The sequence below is a fragment of the Phoca vitulina genome, unplaced genomic scaffold (genome assembly GCF_004348235.1).
Source record: "Phoca vitulina isolate PV1807 unplaced genomic scaffold, GSC_HSeal_1.0 scaffold2, whole genome shotgun sequence".
Lineage (NCBI taxonomy): Eukaryota > Metazoa > Chordata > Mammalia > Carnivora > Phocidae > Phoca > Phoca vitulina.
In genome coordinates, this window is record NW_022589705.1 from 97,972,018 (window position 1) to 97,991,408 (window position 19,391).

General features: G+C 54.0%; 1 protein-coding gene across 2 annotated transcripts in view; it reads right to left on the reverse strand.

Annotated features, from left to right (window-relative positions):
• Nucleotides 1–19,391, reverse strand: part of AJAP1 (adherens junctions associated protein 1) — a 118,096-nt gene that overhangs the window by 1,124 nt on the left and 97,581 nt on the right. Inside the window, exons 3-5 of one of the 2 annotated variants that reach the window (XR_004298154.1) lie at nt 10,122–10,209; nt 7,712–7,954; nt 5,921–6,052 (exon numbers count right to left, since the gene is read on the reverse strand). Coding sequence is in view for 1 of the 2 variants with exons in the window: in XM_032395038.1 (XP_032250929.1) it covers nt 5,980–6,052; nt 7,712–7,954; nt 10,122–10,209 (404 nt within the window). In the remaining variant the exon portion in view is untranslated. Of the gene's footprint in view, nt 1–5,616; nt 6,053–7,711; nt 7,955–10,121; nt 10,210–19,391 lie in introns of those variants that run through there. The other variant, XM_032395038.1, reaches the window with a different exon arrangement.

The following is a 19,391-nucleotide window of genomic DNA, read 5'->3' on the forward strand; positions in this document are numbered from 1 at the left end:
TCCCCCGGAGACTCTGATCCTGTGCCAGGCCTGGGCCCATTACCTCTGTCTCAACAGCCGAGGGGGTAGGGTGCTTTGTCCTGAACTGAAGAAGCCTGCCGGGTGGTCCTCCCCGGGACTGGGGGCTGCGGGGCGCCCAGGCTGGGGGCGGCGGGAGGCTGCAGGCAGCATCCTGCTCGGCACCGTTTGCACCAGGAGCTTCAGCACGGACATTCTCCTCCGCTTGGGTTGGGGGTGAGGGGGCTCGTTTCCCCTCCGGGAGCCCTCCTGGTCTGGACAACAAGGCAGGGCCCCTGGCTGCCGCCTCACCTTGCCTTCTACCTCTGTATGACACGTTTGAGCAACCCTAGGAGGCCTAAAATGGAACGTCTACTCATCTCCCGAGGGACTGCACGCTCTGCTGTAGGCAGGGTGTCATCTCGTGTAAAGAAATAGGACATCTGGTCAGGTGGGTGCCGGACCACCCTCGGCAGCTTCACTCCAACGGTGCCCTGCCCCTGCTCACCTCCACTTTCTAGGGTGGGTGGGGGTGCTTTAAAAAACGAAGCCACTGGGCGCCTGGGTGGCTCAGTTGGTTAAGCGACTGCCTTCGGCTCAGGTCATGATCCTGGAGTCCCTGGATCGAGTCCCGCATCGGGCTCCCTGCTCGGCGAGGAGCCTGCTTCTCCCTCTGACCCTCCCCCCTCTCATGTGCTCTCTCTCTCTCATTCTCTCTGTCTCAAATAAATAAATAAAATCTTTAAAAAACAACAACAACAACAACAAAAAAACGAAGCCATTAAAGAGGAGAGTAATGTCCCTCCTGCATGTCTGCCCTCATTCTAATTTTTGGAAAGCTAAAAAATGTGGAGACAAATGCTCCCTGACTCCACTCATAGGAGGAGTCAAGTGCAGAGAGCCTGAGAGGAGAAGGGGGCTCCAGGGGCTGGGGGGGGTCGGGGGGGGTCGGCGTTTCATGGGGGCAGAGTTCCAGTTTGGGGTGATGCGGAGGTTCTGGAGACAGGTGGTGGTGAGGGATGCACGTTGTCGATGTGCCTGATGCCACAGAACCGCACTGTTAAGAACCGGAAATGGTCCATTCTGTGTTTGGTACATGTTACCGCAATTTTAAAAGTTAAAAAATACACAACAAAAAAATATGGGGACACGAAAGCCTGTGCCTGGTGACCGCGGGCCCAGCTCCGGCGGCCTGGGACCCTCTCTGGTTTGAGCAGCGCCCCCTCCTCGCTGGCATGAGGGTCCTGGGGTGGAGCACCTGTCAGACGGCTGTCCCCTCACGAGGGGCGGTTTCCTGCGAGGACCGCTGCAGGGCTACCTTCAGGTCCTTCATTCTGACGGTAACCAGACCGATGGAGGTGACAGGTGCCGCCTCGTCCCTTCCCTCGCGCCCGCCATCACGTGGGGGGTCTTCCGTATGGAGCTTATGCGGCCACTGTCCCACCTCACGTCTTCAGTGCTTCCGACCCCGGACAAGGTCCTGCCTCCTCGTTCCATGTCCTTCGAGTGCCTGCAGACGGTCACCTCCCTGGGGAGGCCTTCCTGGACAACCCCTCCTCTCCTAAATGCGATCTCTAGTTCATCTTTGTCTATTCGAGCTCGCTGTTGTGGGACTTTGCAGGTACAGGGCGAGCCACGCGGGCTCTCCTCAGTGTGTGCACGCCACGTGTCGTTGCAGGAGTCACGGGGTGCCTGCTAGGTCCACCGGGGCTCCAGCTCTGTGCCTGGCCCGGAGTGGACCGTCAGTCCTGGACGCAGCTCAGGGAAGAGGCATGTGTGGGAGTAGCCTCGTCCTCGGCCCCCGAGACTCATGACCTTCAGGCGCTGCGTGCAGGTGCGTTCTGACTACCGCATCCGGGGACAGACGGAGGGGCCCTTGCGCTGCCGGGGAGGGAGCCTCTTCCAAACCTACCGGCGTCTGTCTCAGGACGAGAGAGGCAGAGAGAGAGGGGCAGGGAGATGGCTCCACTCTGTGCCCTGCGTTCCACCTGAACAGCAATGCTGGCTTCCTGCAGAGGTGGGTGGGTTCCCTGCAAGGGTCTCCGGCAAGGGCGGCATCACCCCGTCAGGCCGGGAGCAGGGGCGTGACCTTCCACGCCCGCCCCACGTTCCTGCTGCTGGCACTCAGCTCACGGGAGGGCTTCGGCTTTCTGTTCCCAAGGCTCGGTGTATGACCCTCTCAGCTGGGCACTAACCCTGAGAGGGACCTGAGAGGGCCGTGCATCCCAGGCCAATGGGAAAGACAGCCAAGGAGCATGCCCCTCCACGTCCTGGCTGGAGACACATGGCGAGGGCATCCACACCTGGTTCCCGGCCAGAAAGGGAAGCAGCGTGCTGCAAAGTGATCTGAGAGACTGGGACCTGGGATGAATTCTGACTTTGGAGAAACTAGTGCTCCCTGCTGCCTGGAAGGAGATTCTGGGCTTTGCCGGGCCCCGCCAGCCGCAGACCACACGGTGGGTCCCAGGCTCAGAGATGAGTGTCTGCTTTTGCAAAACAAGGAACGCACCGTGGCAAGAGCACCCAGTGCCAGGGGCTGCTGCGTCCTGAAAGGGGTACTTAGCCGCCAGGTTTGCCTTGCTGCTGGTGCTCGGCTGAGACAGACCAGTTTGCAGCGCGGTCTGCACGTTGCTTTGAAAACACTGTTCCTCTGAATTGCAAAAGCTGGGTATTCTGTTAATTTTTTTTTTTTTTTTTTTAGAACAAAGCGGGAAGGCTCAGGTGCATTTCTCGGTTTTTATTAGTTATGTCTTCAGTGTGTTTTTGAAAATAATAATAACACATGATTTATTTCTTACTGGCTTCAGATGCGAGAACTTTTATTACTTTTCGGGCTCAGTTGGGAATAAAGTAGCCTTGGCAAATGCAAAGATCTGAACACTAATGAGGTTTTCTGAAGTTTACTTGTTATGTGAAAAATGACAGGAAATTAGCCCGAGAGCCAAGGGCGGGCATGTGTCCTTGGCCCCTTTCCTCGGTGGGCAGGAAGGTCAGGACAACTGGGTGCCACTGTGGAGGTGGTCTGAGGCAGGAATTTGCCAGAATCGACTACAGAGGCCGAATCAGGGCGACAGAGTGAACATCTGCCCAGACAGGTGTGCCTGAGTCCGGGACAACCCGCCCGCAGGGCAGCGCACTGGGCCACTTTCGGGTCCCACGTGTACATGGGGGTCAGCGCGAGCGGACAAGACGGTGTGGTAACAAACTGCTCTGTCATCATGACAAACGCATTCGGAGGGGCTCAGCAACTACACAGGAGATGAGTATCTCCGCCGGCTCCTAAACCTTAATTAAATGTTTTAGTATTAATTGCTATTTATTTAAGGGACAATAAGTACCTCAGTAAATCTGAGCGATCTTCCTGGCCATTCTCTGCTCGATGCTCATGTCCAGGCATTAACTGCAAGAATCAGGGAGACTTAGAATCCAAATGCTTTCCTCCCAGTGAGTGATAACCGGTCTGTCCGGCACGTGGTGAAGGAATCTCTAAGCATTTATCAAAGGCTAACAAGACTGTTTGTGGAGCCCTCCTGGTCTGTGTCTGCCACCAGGTGTGGCTGCTACATGTGGCCGGACTCAGAGGAGGTCCTGTCTCAGCTCTTCTCACCTCCCCGAACGGCCCGCCTGGGGTCCACAGTGAGCGGGTCAAGCTCTTCGGACACAGATGTGTCCCTTCCTGCGAATGGAGGTGGTCCTGAGACAGTTCCTAGGACGACCTGGCAGGTGGGGGTCCAGACAGCCTGAGAGGAACGTGGTCCAGGCAGGGCCCACCTGGGAGTGGCAGATGGGGTGAGCCCACCAACAGCTTGCGGGGGTCCTGTGATGCCTGAGTTGCTAGAAGAGAGAACTGGGACTGAAGAGCTTTCTGGAGCACAGGAATCCATAAAAGCACTTTTCTACCATTTTTTTTTTTTTTTAAGTCAGGGCTGTGACTCCTGGTTCCAATGTGGGTGAGGAGGCTGGTGGCTCAGGCTGTTGGGTGCTCAGGAGCTGATCTCCCGTCTGCAGAACTGAGCTGAATGTCCCAGGACGCCAGTTTGCTGGGAGAGCCCACCTCCAGTTGCACCAACTCTCCTCCCACTTGAGGCCGGGCTGGGGGTGGCACAGGGGACAGAGGGATAGCGCAGGGGGCTGCAACCGAGAGAGAGCCAGGCCGCCTTGGGCTGATCCGCCCCACCACGAGCAACCTGACTGACCCCAGGCAAGTCACTTAACTGCTTCGTGCCTCAGTTTCCTCTCTGTAAAGTGGCATTTCTGGGAGGACAGTATGAGTCCCTAGATGTCAAGAGTGCTCCGTAAGTGTCCCCCTGAAAGTCCACCTCAGGGAACCTGCCGCCCAGCCCCCGCTGGTGGGGGGGAGCTCCCTGGAGTGAAGAGCATGCCCACCTCCAGGCTGTGAGCCTGCAGCTCTTGAAGGAAGGGAGCACAACCCTTGACGTGCAGGGCCAGATCAATGTCTTATGTTTTTATGCATTTTTAAAATCCTAACAGGGATACTGGTGACCACCGGGCCATCCTGCAGAGGGTTCACCAGACAGGCGGGAACTCCGCTGCTGATAAGAAGCTCCCTGTTGCTAGCCTGGTCGGAACTCCAAAGGGAGCTTTGTCCCTGGCCTTAATGAGGTGAGTCACATTGAGGCAGACCAAGGCACCAGGTTCTGATGGATGGGCCATGCAGGCGCATCTGGCCCTTGAATGGCTGGGGACAGAGTGCGCCTCACCTAACTTGCCTGCACGGTCTCAACAAAGGCCTTTTGTGGGGGTGGGGAGGAGCGCTTTCCATTCCCGTCTACTCACATTTCTTTGCCCGGTAGCTGCACATCATGCTAAGCAGGTCGTTTTGGCTTCAGGACAGGAAGCGAGGGCTAGAGATTTGATTTGGAGCAAACACTTGATTCACGAGGGCTGGATTAGGACCGACCCGCTCACTCCTACTTCTGAAAGCCGTGGGTTCCTCCAGCCCCTGGCTTCGTGCTGCGAGCCGAGCCCCCCAAGGGGCACACGGGCGCCCCCAGGAAACACCTCCCACCCACTCTGATGATGATTCCTGCCTCAGAAGGCGGGCAGAAGGAAGAAGCAAGTATTCTCAAATATCGATAACCCATCCTAGGACCTGGGTTCCCTACTCAGGGAAGGGATCTGATGTCACAGAGTATCTGTGTTTGAGAAAAAAATGAGGATCCTTAGAAAACCCAACATCAAAAAGAAAAACAAGACCAAAAAGCCCAAAGTCCGGGTTGCATCTATTGACTGTGTGGAGACAACGTGCAGTCATGGGGGCAAAATGCACTTTCTCCCCCAGCAGCCTGAGTGTTCGGGAGACTCGGTGCAGAAGAAAGCAATTTACTGTTAGCATTAAAGTTAATATCACTGAAAGCAAACCGAATGTTCCTATTCAGCAGAGCGTGGAAAATTCATCCTGTTTTGGTGCTGGTCCCTGGCTTCAAATTAGTAGATGTCTCAACTCTTTGCTTCCTTCCTTTATCTTTTCCCTTCTTATCTCTTATTTTTATATTCCAAGATTGTGTTTTAATTCTGCTTCGAGTCCTCCTCCGCCCACCCCCCACCCGCCCCGACGGAGAGACATCCGATGCAGATGTGATGCCGCCCGCGTAGCCGCTGCCCTGGCCTCTGTCTGTTGAGAGGCCAGGTTTCCCTGCCGGCTGGGGCCTTCCCTGGGGCTGGGACGGCGCTGCCACTCCTGGGTGTCTGTCCCTCCCTCCACGGGGACATTTCTAACAAGTGCAGCAGAGAGACCACAAGCCCAGCCCTCCTGGCTCGCATTCGGGATGGCAACGCCATTGGAATTGCACCTGCCATGTCCAGAAGGGCTCCCAGTTGTCCCAGAGTGGAGGCGGGGGTGAGGAAGGTGAGGCAAAGGGGGGAAAAAAATTGATCGATGTCCAAAAAAAGAGGTACGTACCATAAAACAGACACATGGCGTCTGCCCTGCCCCCAGGAGGTAAACAAGACTTCGGCCAGTCAGCAGGAGATTTCAAACCATTTCTCAGACACAAAGGCCACAGGAATAAGATGCCGATCAGAAGAAGAGGGTCTGCAGCGATCAGAAAAACGGGCTTGCGTGCACTCGTACAGAACACCGGACAAGCAGGCCGCCTGAGGCCTACTGCCGGAAACTGGCTTCTTGAGTCGAAAAGGACGCAGAAAGGTAATGCTCAGCTGGGACCCACTGGCCTTCGGCAGGAAGGGGGCCCCTCTCCCTGTGGCCAGCTAACACTCACGTCCACCCTGGAAGGCCCTGGAGGACACAGAGCCTGAAGGAGCCATGCACAGAAGACATTTAATTTTTACTTTTTGAATTTGCGGGACAAGCCCAAAGCTTGGGGTCTCCCCCTCCAAGGGCAAGGATTCCACCCACTTTACTGTACATGATGGAGTGAGCAGGGCCTGACTCCTGAAATGGGTCTCCTGTCACTTGTCACCTTTGAGACCTAAGCTACCATTTCCAAAGGCCAGGGAGAGCCAACAGAGCATTGCCTTAGGCCAAAAAGCAAGAACCCATTCCACCCACTGCCTCCGAGCCAGGGCTCAGTGCGCCCACCTTGCACGTGGACAGGGCAGGGCCAAAGGGGGACCAGTGGGAACAGTGATGGTCACTTGGCAACCCAGCCCCCGTTCCCCAAACTGAAACACTCGTTGGCCAGCACTCATAGCCAAACCGAAACACGTGCGTTCAGTGAAATGGTTTGAAAATCCTCTTGCCGATTCTTTGTGAACTAGGCCTTCTGGAAGGCTGCGATGCAACCGAGGAGCTCCCCAAATGTCGCTGAGTCCAAGCAATGTGGGCTGCAAGGACAGTCCTGAGGCCCCTGCTCTCCACTCTCCTGGGCTGGGAGGGGAGCATCCCAGGGAATATCGCGGAGTCCAATGCAGAGATGCAAGAGGAGGAGCTTAAGGAAGGACCCCCACTCTCACGGCCGGATGAGGACCCGTGAGCTATGGGCAGCACAGCTAAACGTCACCCTGAGTCTCCTCAACCTGGGTTCTGGGAGGAACGCTTTTGGGCCCCCTGGGCTTTCACAGCTACTCCTGCTGCTGACAGCGGGTCCCTCGGGTCCACCTGGTTTCCTACTCATTTCTTCCTAAGATGTTTCAGTGGTTGGAGAATTTTTTTTTTTTAATTTACAAAATGATGCATATGCGCATGCTCACTTAAAAAAAAAATAGCTTATTGATATTTTCATCTAATTCCGGATAAACCCTCGGAAGCTGACTCGAGGGTTTCTTAAATGTTCCCAGGGATGGTTTTAGGGTCATGTCTTCTTGGAAGGATTACCCATTAATAATAAAAAAAGAGCATTGAATAACCAGGAATTTGGTATTTGATATTTTTGCAAGATGCGCTGCTGACATTTTATTGATGGGCGTTCAGAGAGACTGACGGGGAGTGTGTTGATATCAGGAGGCCCGGTGCCACAAAGCCGGCCAGGATGCCTGCTCAGCCCCCGGCACGTGGCGTCCAGGGTGGGGAGGGCCTTCTGCCCGCTCTGCAAGGGTGCGGTCCGGAAGCGAGCGGGGCTGCTGCTGGGTTCTGTCTCTGGCTGGTGAAACACCTCCTTCCGTCTACCCCGCCCCTCCCGTTTCCCCAGACCAGCTGCATGCATTTGCTCGGCCCCCCAAAGACACGTGAAGGGTGCCCCCACCCCAGGTCGACGATGCTGTGGCGGAGGGCCTGGCCCAGGCCTGAGCTTACCGGTTCCCGTTAAACGTGGATTTGTAGTCGGCCGTCGGGTGCAGCGTCTCGTCGGTGTACACGGGTGCGGACGCCCGGACACATTCGTGGGAGCACTGGAGGGTCTCATTATAGGCTGTGAATATGTCCAGGCTGCTGGGCACCCGGGCAGGGGTGAAGTCCGTCAGGTTCTGGCAGCTCTCCTCCTGCTGGTTGATCTTCCGCTGGTGGCTCTTCCGACGCGTGTTCCCGCTTTGGGCACAGCTGGAAGACAGAGGATTCGGGGTGGGGGTGCGGCGGGCAGATGCCAAAAGCCAGCACTCAGACTACGGAGCCTTCGCCTCTGGGCATGAATTATCCATCATTTAATATTAGATGGTAACTCCCAGCCTCTTCAGAAAGATCAACCACAATCAAACAATCAGCTCACTCTCTCTCTCTCTTTTTTTGTTAATAGAATTTGAATTTTAAATCTGGCCATTACTGCAGGGCAGATTACGAGATAAGTTTCTGAGCTGCGTTATCCCAGAGCTGAGGCCTCGTCTGGCCGAAGGGTGTCAGCCAGGCAGGGGTGCCGACTCGGTTTCCCCATGAGGGGATGGGTACAGGCGCGGTTGGTCTGGTGGCTCATTCTGGAAGGGACTATGCAACCATCTTTGGGGAGAATTATTAAGTGGGGAGCCCCGCGTCCTCAGCCCTGCCCCTGCCCACGCTCCCAAGTTGGAAATGAACGTGGATCGTCCATTCTTCACGGGTATCAGGTCTATGGAGAGAACTGTTGTGCATGCCCCATGGATCCTGTGCTGTTCCTCTGAACCACAGAGCCTTCCCAGCGCCACCAAGGAGGGACACGGGAGTCCCATCCTTGTCAGCCAAGCGATCTGGGGGAGCAGATCATCGGTGACCTCTCCCAGGCACTTCCGGCAAGTCACAAGAAGGATAAGTGGAAGTCCCATCCCAGTGGAGGAGGGCAGCTAGGAGGAAATTTGGGGAGCCCCCAGTTTGGGGAACCAGTTTCCCTCCTCCTCCTCCCTGCTGTGCTCAGAGCCAGTGCAGAAGGAAGCGGCCGTGAGGGGCAAGGGTCCATGAGCCCATCTTCCTGTAAGTCACGGACATGCCCTATCTCATCTTTCCAGTGAGAGGAGCCCTGGTTCCTGGCGCAGAAGCCCCACCCCATAAACAAAGGTGGGAAGATACATGCAAACCCAGGGGACCCCCCTCAAGGTCGTGGAACCCCCTCATCCACTGCCTGGGTTGTCCTCCCCAGAAGAACTCTCTGAGGCTTCGCTGCAAACCCAAATGTGGGAAACCAAGAGGCGACAGCCTCCTCCGTCTCCTCTGGGGGCCGTCAAGATGGTTGATGGGATTTGTCCAGCCACACATCCATGTGGTCCTGGGCTCCAGACCAGGACCAGCCCCTGCCCAAGATGCCCTGTGGTGAGCTGAGGGTCGTCCTCATCACCTGTCCCAGAAAACGCCCTGGGTCTCGGGTTTGCTGGCCTTCGGGAGGCCTCACTGGTTTGCTGTGAGGTCTCCTTAGGGGTTGTGCCAATCCCACCCTGCCACCTTTGCTAACCCTGGAGACTGGCTTTCTCTCGGATCTCCGTTGTCTGGACCCTCGGGAGCAGTTGCTGCCCATCAGCCCCACTTGACCTCCTGTCACCACCTGCCGGCAACGGGGGCACCGTTTGGGCGTATTGCCCTACAAGGGAGTTCGAGCTTTGATGCGAAAAGGAGACACATTTGCTGGAGGAGGGGCTGCAGGCAGATGGGGCGTCGGAGGTGTGTGCAGCAGGGTCACCCAGCAGTGCCCCGATTTTCCCAGGGGTGTTGCAGGTGGGTTCACCTAGCAAGGCCAACCTCAAAGTAGGCCAATTTCCAGGAGGAAATAGGCAAAAACAGGCTGCCTGGAGCAAAGCAATAACCTAGTTCAGCAGACACAGAGCGGCCGCAAGAGGAAGGAAGGATTCAAATCGGTGGGCGGAGCACGGCCCCTGGACAGCTGGGGGCAGCGAGGGGTGGGCTGCTGGCGTGCTGGGTGGGCGGCATCGAAAGGCACACTTGAAGGCAGACACGGGCTTCGGAAACCCCAACACCTGCTGCCTGAGAAACTGTCATGGAGGCCGGGCTCACTCGCATTCTGCAGAGAAATGCAGGGGCGCGCCCCCCAAGGGCAGTATCAGGGGCGCGCCCCCCAAGGGCAGTATCAGGGAGCACGGCGCCTGTGGCCGGCCAAGCCGCCGTGGGGCTGAGGGTGAGCAGACTACAGCAAGGCCAAGAGCTGCACCCAGTTCTCTGGCCCAAATGAGAAAAACAATGCCCTGGGATGCAATGTGGGGCCGGGTCTGAAAAGTAGGAAACCCTCTGTGCACACTTCCCGGGGGACCCCCACAGCCCCCATGTCCAGGCCAGAGGGGCCGAGGAGCCTTACCAGTTTTTTAAGACAAGAGTTGTAATCAGAGCAGCTATGACCATGATGAGGGAGACAGTGATGGTGATAATCTGATGAACAGCCAGACCTGGAAAAGAGGAAGGGGGAGGGCAGCCATGAGACCGGGGCATGAGACAAAGGAGCCCAGGAAGGGCGGGGCCTGCTCCTGTCAACTCGGGTCTCTCCTTCCCCACGGCAGGGGCTGGCACCAGGGCTGCGGTCACCTGGAGTCCAGGAAGGGAGGCCCCAGCCCCGGCGTCTCTTGGCTCCCCAGCTGTGACCCGGCCCACGGGCAGCTGTGTCCTTTCTTGCACCTGTCAAGCTCCTCACCTGGCCCAGGTGAGCTCAGGCTGAGGCACGCCCCCCAGGACCTGTCACTCTTCCTCTGTCTCCTCCCACCTGGTAAGTTCTCGATTCTGAGCACAGGCCTTGGAGTGGGAGCAGGTCTGGCTTGACATAGGAGGGGCCGAGGCAGCCCAGGATTTGTTGGGAAGGTAGGGGAGAGTGAACATGGGGTGACCTCCTGGAAGACTCAGGGGTTACCTGGATCACTGGGGAGTATCTTCCTCTTTCCAGAGTCCTCTCCAAGATGCTCACTGCCTGATGAGGTTCCAGGAATAAAAGACCCAGGCCTAGCGGCTGATGCTTCCCCAAAGCCCAGAAAAGGATCTGCAGTCTAGCCTCGCTGCCCTGTGTCTGCTGTGTGTGTGCATGGGGTAGGATGGTGCGGGGCGTAAGGAGCGGAAACAGCAAGTCAGGGACAGAAGCGGGGCAGCCTGAGCCCCACCTGAGAGCGGTCTGCTGACCCCATACAGGAAGAGCAGAGGACAGGGATTCTCTCCTACACTGTCCCTCTGTCCCCACCCCCTGTACCACCTTCCACTGACCACAGATGCAGGGGATGGGCGGCAAGGCTATGTTCCTCCTGACAACACATGTCACATCCTTCCTGGAACACAGACACTGGGGGCATGCTCGGCAGATGCCACTGGTCCATAAAAGCCACCTGCAAAGGCCCTGTCTGTCCTCCTCTAATCAGGAAGAACCCTACCTGAGGAGCTGGGCCATAAAGGTCCTGGGGGCTCTGCAGTGAGCCCTGCAGGGGGCAGCCCCTCGTCCCACCGAAGTGCTAATTTCCCTGTGTTCTTGCACCTGGGAGGTGTAAGCACTTGCCTCTCTCCACTCCAGGGGTCCAACTGCAGAGGCCTGCCCATCACCCCGAGGAACCCAGCAGGTCCTGGGGTGAGAACAAGACGCACGTGTGTTCCAGCATGGAGGATTTCAGAATATAAGATTTTTCTGGCGGTCTCCCAAGGACACAGTCTCGCAAACAGATGTTACCTCTCTACTGAATATGATCCTCGTGGGGGAAATTATTAATAAATGATTCAAAGTTGGCATGACCAGAAAACAAGCTTTCTCTTCCTGTTTGCCCGTCTTCCGGGCTATTTCTGTTTGTCATGAGGATTCCCTTCCTGAGCCCACAGGATAAGCACCACTAGGAAAACTGGAGAAGACATGAATGTAATGGAAATCCCTTCATTTATTCTTTTATCCACTGATTCAAGAACCAGTTACAGAGCATCTACTGCATGCCAAACATTGTCAGTTTTGACGAACTCAGCCACGGTGCCCCCCCTTCTCTAGTGCCCATTTTTTCACTTGATCTTAGCCAAAAGGCTGAGAAGTGATCTAGTGCCCATTTTTTAAAATGGCAGCATTCACTGCTGGTTTTGGCCAATGGCTTCACATACATCTATGCCCAAGTTGTGGCACCTGCCATAAACCTCTAGGCCAGTTTGCCTTTTCATCTAAGACTGCCAAATCAGTTTTCCCATAGGACTGACAGCTAGTTATGCCACAGGGAACACCCTCAGTCTCATCAACAATGGAGTACCCGCCAGCCTCAGAAATCCCTAACTATTCAACAGCTTCCCCAACACCCAACTCAGACCTTGTTGGCAGAGGAAGGGTTGGAAAGGATGGTGATGGTGATGATGGTGGTGGTGATGGTGGTGGTGATGGTGATGATGGCGGTGATGATGGTGGTGGTGATGGTGATGATGGCGGTGATGATGGTGGTGGTGATGATGGTGATCTCAGGCATGCTCAACAAGTGGTAACAATTGTCAGAGGTGCATTATCCAAATTATCCTGGTAACAACTCTCAAAGGTAGATACTATCATCATCAGTTATGGAAGTGAAAACCAAATGGACCAGTTTGTGTAAATTCCTTGGTTCACATAGGATCTGCTGGCTCAAAGCCCATACTAAGAACAGTAGTATAATATGATTCTGAGCTCAAACTTCATTAATCTGCTTTTGCTCTGACTTTCTCTAAGCTCAGTTTTGGTCTCCTTTATTCCAAGGTAGAGGCTGGTACCTCTCCCGTCTACATTCCTGGGGGAGAGCAAGCTTCTACATCTTCTTGAGCCTCACCACCTCTTCCATGAACAGACCCCTCGGGAAGTGCTCCAGGCCCATGGCAAAAACTTCTCAGCCATTTGTTGGCAGGTTGCATCCCAATCCCCATGGTAAGAACTGAGTCTTCATTCCTTGGGCTAAACCTTCCATCTTCTAGGTCACGAGAATCCAGCTTATGGAGGCTGGCGATGTAAAAGTACACAGTGAGTGGGTGAGCCAAGAGGACGCGGGGGCTGGTTCAACTGCTAGGTCAGGCCGAGCTGAAGGCATTGAGAGCCCCACAAGAGCAGAGTGCTGTGCCATCCGTTCCCCAACATCTGTAGGACCAGAGGAGGCTCAGGGCACTGTTAGATTTTGACCTCTCATCTTGTTACTATGGGAATTCTGTTGGGTTGAATATCTGCAGTGGCAAACGTCCTTGGAAGGGAAGAGTTCCATGACCAGCTGCATCTTAGATGTCTGATCACCTCCCATTCCCCGCTGTGGGTGAGGATGGGAAAGCACTGATTCTCCTCCTCTGATAGATGTAAGAAACTGAGGCCTGGGGGCAGAACGGTTGGCTCAAGGGACCTCTCCCTCACTGATGACTCTGAGAATGGAAGACCAGCCCTCTGCCCGAGGGCCTCATAAGTCCCTGAGCCCCCTTAAGAACGGGGCCTCTTCCTCTTCATACTCACCCCTAGCCCCACACACAGTCTAACACAGTCCCTTACAACTGTAGCTGTGTGACATATTACATTTATAACTGAAAAGGAGAAAATAAAAACCAGGGGAACAGGGAGAAAGGTAATGATATAATCCTAAGGTTTGCCTTATTCTGGAGGCCCTTCTCCTGCCTTCAGTGTGCAACTCCTCCATAGAACTTACCAAATTAAATTTTGGAGGAAATGATCAGTGGGTTAATAACCAGCCAAGATCATCTGCTATGCTTTCTAGAAAGACTTCTTTATGCCAGGTACCTTGCCAAGTCTTCACATGTGATCAACCGAATCCATCACCATCCTGCACTTTTGCACCTGCCTGACTGATGAGAAGCTTGATGCTGAGGAGTAAAGTGACTTTCCCATCATCATTCGGCAGAGCCAGGATGAAAGGCAATTCTCTGCTCTAGAGCCTCAGAGAAGATCAAACATCTAAAGCCAAACTAACCCATCTGTAGCTACATTCTGGTCATAAAACTAGCTAGAGGCAAACATCTGACTACTCCTCACATACTTTACTTGCAAGGCAAACAGCCTTATGCTTCAACGCCTGGCCCATGAGTTCTGATGGGCCCCTGGGCTCGTGCATAAAAGAGCAATAGCTACAAGAAGATCCCATAGACCCCATGCTCATGATGGTGGAACAAGGATCAGGCCTTTTGACATGTGGCAAGAATGACACTTATAAGAAGCAGGCTGGAAGATAGAAAATCCATAAGGATGCCTCCTCACTTCTTCTCTCTGGGAGGTTGGCTACTACGAAGAGAACAGAACAGCATGTGAGAAGTGGTGTCCTGTTTCAATCATCTGCCCTGTTATTTAGTCCTCCCAAAATGCCAGGAGTCCTTTCTTCTTCATCAGTGTAAATCCCTTAAGTCTTCGCATGGATGCTGGGTAGGCAAACCTTGCCATGAAGGGCCAGAGAGTAAATATTTTAGGCTTTGTGGGCAGTATGGTCTCTGTCGCAACTTCCCCATCAGGCCGTTACAGGGCAAGAGCAAACATGGATAATATGCAAACAAACGGGTGTGGCTATGTTCCAATAAAACTTTATTTACAAAAAGAGAGCAGCCAAATTTCGCTCATAGTTTATAGTTTGCTGGCCTCTAATTCACGTGAACAGCTCAGGGTGGTTTGTCTTATAAATTAAATAGAATATATATCTATTTTGAAAGATTGGTTAAAGCTGAGACTCAAGCTGCAATCCTTTGGTTCTGAAGACTAGAACCTTCATGCTCCATCATCAAAGGCTTCCTGAGTTCTGAGAATTTCACTGGCCACTGCCAAGGTGATTTCAAAGACAGCCACAACGTCCACTTTAGCAAGCTGGACCATAACAGTTAACCATGGGCAGCTTTGCCCTGCCAGGTTTGTCCATGTGAGGTTGGCTTGGGAATAGATCACTTTGTGTGACAGTTTCCTCGAGAACTCAATTAGACAGGATTCTTGATTTTTGGAAACCAAACTCCAGGGAGAATTTTATCAATTTAGTCCCTCCGGGGACCCAAAGAATTATTTCAGCCACATGTCTTTCAATTTTCTCCATCAAGGCTGAAAAGGAGCTGCATTTTGCAAAAAGACAAGGACGTTCAGATCTCAGATGTCAGAGCTACTGGTCTTCCCTGCCCCACGCAAATGGCAGGGTTCTTTGGAGGTTATCCCCCTCAGATTCTCTCCTTCCTCACTAATTTCTCCCATATTACTCACACCTTAAGTAGTGCTCCCCTCAGGCCAGGTCCCTTGTGGACATTACATACTGCAGGTAGGAACATCTGTCCCACAAATCCTACTGACCCTGGGCAAGAAAATCCTTGAAGAGTGTCTGCTCCAGCTGTCAGGCAGGCTGTGACCCGGGGAACAACGATGTCACCTGAAGGGAAGGTACACTCTATACACCCGAGAAAGGGAAGAAAACACAAACTTTCTCCTCTCCATTTACAAGGTCAATATTGAATCCATCTTCAAATTCTTTGCAATTCAGACATGGTCCCAGAGTGCACAGCATGCTGTGTGGGGTTCTTGCTTCCCTTTTCTGACAGGTGTTATTGTTCCTGCTAATTTAGGGGCTCTTTCTGCTCCTGGTAATTGCCACTGTATACTAATGTGTGAGGAATCAGATGCCATCCTGATAATGAAAAATTATACCTGGAATAATGGATGGGGACAGATGGATTAGCAAACTCTGCCTCAATCAATAGGGCTTTTATGGTTGTATTTGTGGTGGTTTGTAATAAGATTAGGCCCTGGAGATTGATGGGGAGTTGGTAATCCATCTCTGGGTCTGGACGACTTTCTCATTAAATGGAGCTGAATCAAACATGGGCCACTGTCCATGGCAAAAGCAAACCCATTGAGGGCCTTCTTTCCTAGCGCTTGAGGAATGTACGTGGTACATCCAGCTGGTACCCTTGGATGAAGGCAAGAGCGATGGCGCTGGAGTTTGCTGAGGCAAAGGGATGACATATTTTTGTCAATGGTAGTTCATCGTAGAATGCAGGGATCTCATGTGCCTGCGCCGTGGGAACCAAGGACGGTGACCACTGGATCCAAGGACGTCTGTCTTCAGGGGCTTGATGGATGAGAGGTGACAGGGGTCTCCCAAAGTACCAACCTCACTGCAAAAACTCCATTCCTTTTCCACCAAGGCTGCAAAACATGGACTCCACAGCACATCTTTGACAAACAGTCTCTCTGGGAACTCGGTGAAGCTCGCAGCGTCCACTGCAGGACTGGTGAGAGGCTAGCAGCTTTCTTGAGAAGGAGGCGCTCTGAAGTTTGGGCTCATTCTGAGGCACTTGGCCACCTCCTGGGGTGAGAGAAGGCTGCTGAGGGAAAACGTGTCTTCCAAAACCAGGGTGTTCTCAGAGAAACAAGGCTGCTAGCTTTTTTGGTGTGGACACAAAGGAGCGTGCCATTTTCTGAGTGACCCTGCAGGGCATTCCATGCTGTGAGTGATGGGGGAGCCTGGAGCCAGGACTCCATGGAGATAAAGTTGCCTCTCATTGGAATTCTCTGCAGCTTAAGGCAGGACCACCCCATACAGAGAAAACAGCCCCACTCTGGAAACAGCTGTACTAATGCCTCATGATAACATGGTGAAGGTAAGTCCTCGAGGAATTACCCTAAAGGACCCAAGTCAGATTGTCCTCAGCCGGGGGCATCTGGCCCTGTCTGGAGACATTTTTGGTGGTCACACAGGGGTGAGGGGTCCTACTGGCATCTAGTGGATAGAGTCCCAAGATGCTGGCTCTGTCCTACAGTGCACAGGACAACCCCATAAGATCTGGCCCAAAACGTCAATGAGGCTGAGGTTCTTCACTAATGAAAGGAATGCATGAATGACACTAGGAAACAGTGTCCCCATCTCAGATCTGGTCACATCATCCAAACTGACTTGCTGGGACACAATCACTGTGGTGGCATATGGGTAGTGGGTCAGAAATGTCCTGATCACACCCCATATGGCCACAGAAGGTGAAATGTGGTCCTCTGCCCATCATGTCCCCTGTTCTCCCCCCAGCCACTTCCTTCTTGGTAGAAGGTGAGGCTGGTGGAGGGCATGCAGGACTGAGTCAGCAGTGACTAAGGAAGTCACATGCATCTTAGTGGTAGTAGGTGCCCCACATTGTTTTTGGCAAATTAGTTTATATATGCTCCCTCCAACCTCATGAGGTGGGTGCAGAAATGCTCTGCATTTCCATAGGGAGGTTAGGGGGCTTTCTCAAAGCTGCACAATATATTGGGAGGTCGCCAAGACTACCTTCAGGTTCAAAAATTCACTCAAAGGACTCACCGAATTGAGCTGTTACACTCAGTTTGGGCTGACTACAGTGAAAAAACACAGATTAAAATCCGCACTGGGAAGAGGCACAGGGGGGCAGAGTCCAGGAGAGACCAGGTGTGAGGAACCAGTGGAGGAACGTGGGCAGCCCTTACCTCCCACCCGTGATGTTGCATGAGAACACGCGCAGGGTGTCGCCAGCCTGGGAAGACCCCCTGAGCCTGGGTGTCCAGAGTCTCTGTCGTGGCTTGGTCGTGTAGGCATGGCAGGTCTTAGCTCCAGCCTGACCAGAGGTGGAGCTGACGCCCTGGAGCCCAAGGCCTCCCCCATAAGTCACATTATTAGCACAGACTATCTGGGAAACCAAGACACTCTTATCAGGCAGGACAGTTGGAGGACTTACAGTGACCTCCCAGGAGCTGGGCTCAAGGTCATTTCTTTGAGCAAGATTAACCTTTTCCTGCTAAGAAAAGCAGCTCGGACGCAGGAAAGCCGGGAAGCAGGCTTGCTCCAGGGCCTGTGTCTTTAGCTGCTCCCCGCAAGCCTGCTGCAGAACAGTGGTCTTCTCACCACGGGGGGATGGCCAGTGGCCAGCTGCTGCGATCTAGAGAATGTGGGGGTCATCATGCGCACCTCACTGACAAGGGTCTCCAAAAGGGCCTCGAGATGGGGCTTAGTCCCCTGGCATTAGGCTGACTAAAGCTGTCCCACCCCCAGGTCAGTCACATCGAGGAGCAAATTCCTCGGATAAGGAGAACCTTCTCTGACTTTGGAGACTCCCCTGAATTTTAGAGCGTAGTGGGGAGACAGAGGGAGCTGGGGGCCAGAGATCACAGGGCAGCCAGGTCCAGACTCAAACAAATGCATCGGGAAACTCCGGTTGGAAGTTTGGGAAACTCCACTCACCGCCAGCGGTGTTGTCCTCATTTTACGGACTGAGCTGTGTCTCCCCAAAACTCACAAGTGGAAGTCTTAACCCACTGCCTCGGAATGTGACTCTTCGGAAATGGGGTCGTTGCAGATGTAATTAGTTAAGATGAGGTCACAGTGGGGTCAGTGGCCCTAACCCAGTATGACTGGTGTCCTTATAAAAGGGGGAGATTCGGAGACACACACCCCCACAGGGACAAGACCGGAGTTCCACTGTCAGAGCCCATGAACCACCAGAAGCTGGGAGAGAGGCCGGAACATCCTTCCCTGGCCCTGCCTTGCTCTCCTCTTCTGGTCTCCAGAAGCATGTAAGGCAGTGAATCTCTGCTGTTGACAGCACGCACTCTGTGGTATGTTGTGATGTTACAGCACTAGGAATCTCACACTCCTGAGCTGAAATGCTTTGTGGAGGCCCAGGAGCCTGGGGGGGCGGGCGGGGGTCAGTTAGAGTCACGGAGGCCCGTGGCCCTCACTCGACTCTGCAAAGCCATGATCCCCCACACAGCTGAATTTAGCCAGCCCTGAGACAGCTGGTGCCAGGTCCTGGGAGTCCGGACCCTGGACAAGTGACCTGCTCTCCCCACGACCCCGAATTCACGTCCACTTGTCCAACCTCAGAATATGACCTGATTTGGAAATAAGGTCTTCATCGATTTAATTAATTACCTAAGGACCGTGAAATGAAATCGTCCTGGATTTAGGGTGGGTGGTCAGTGCAATGGCTGGTGCCCTTATAGAACCCCGGGGTGGGCACAGAAAAACATGGAAGAAATCCACGTGATGGTGATTCAAAGGCTGGAGACCTACGGCCGTGAGCCCGGGGCCACCAGCAACCACCAGAAGCTGGAGAAGGCAGATAGGACCCAATCCTAGAACCTTCGGAGAAGGTGTGGCCCTGCTGGCCTCAGTCCTCCAGAACCTCGAGAGAATAAACATCCGTTGTTTCAAGCCCCCGGCTGTGGGACTTGGCCCCTGGTGGCCCCAGGGGATTCGCACGCTTGCTTTGCCTCACTTGACTCATCTGCAAATAAGATCCCAGGAGAATTTATTCAGAGGCCGAAGGAACCTCATTAGCCGCGTGGCCTGCGCACAGTAGGTCTCAGCAAAGGCTGATGTCATCCCCGTGCGGCCGTGAGGATGGGCCTCTAAGGCCCTGCTTCCCCTCCCTGCACACACAGGAACCTTCTGGGGCGGGATGGCAAATGGGGCTGAGGTTTGCATCTCTCCCACTTCCTGGGGTCGCTGACAGCACACTGAGTAGGAAGGCCTGGAAGCAGATGTTTGAAAACTGCGGCCTGAGGGCCAAATGCAACCCCCACCCCGATTCTGTAACTGAAGTTTTACTGGCACATGGCAACATCAGACTAAATGTCCGAGGCTGCTTTGGTGTTACCAGGGAAGGATTCAGTCGTGTGGCCCGGAAGCCTAAAATA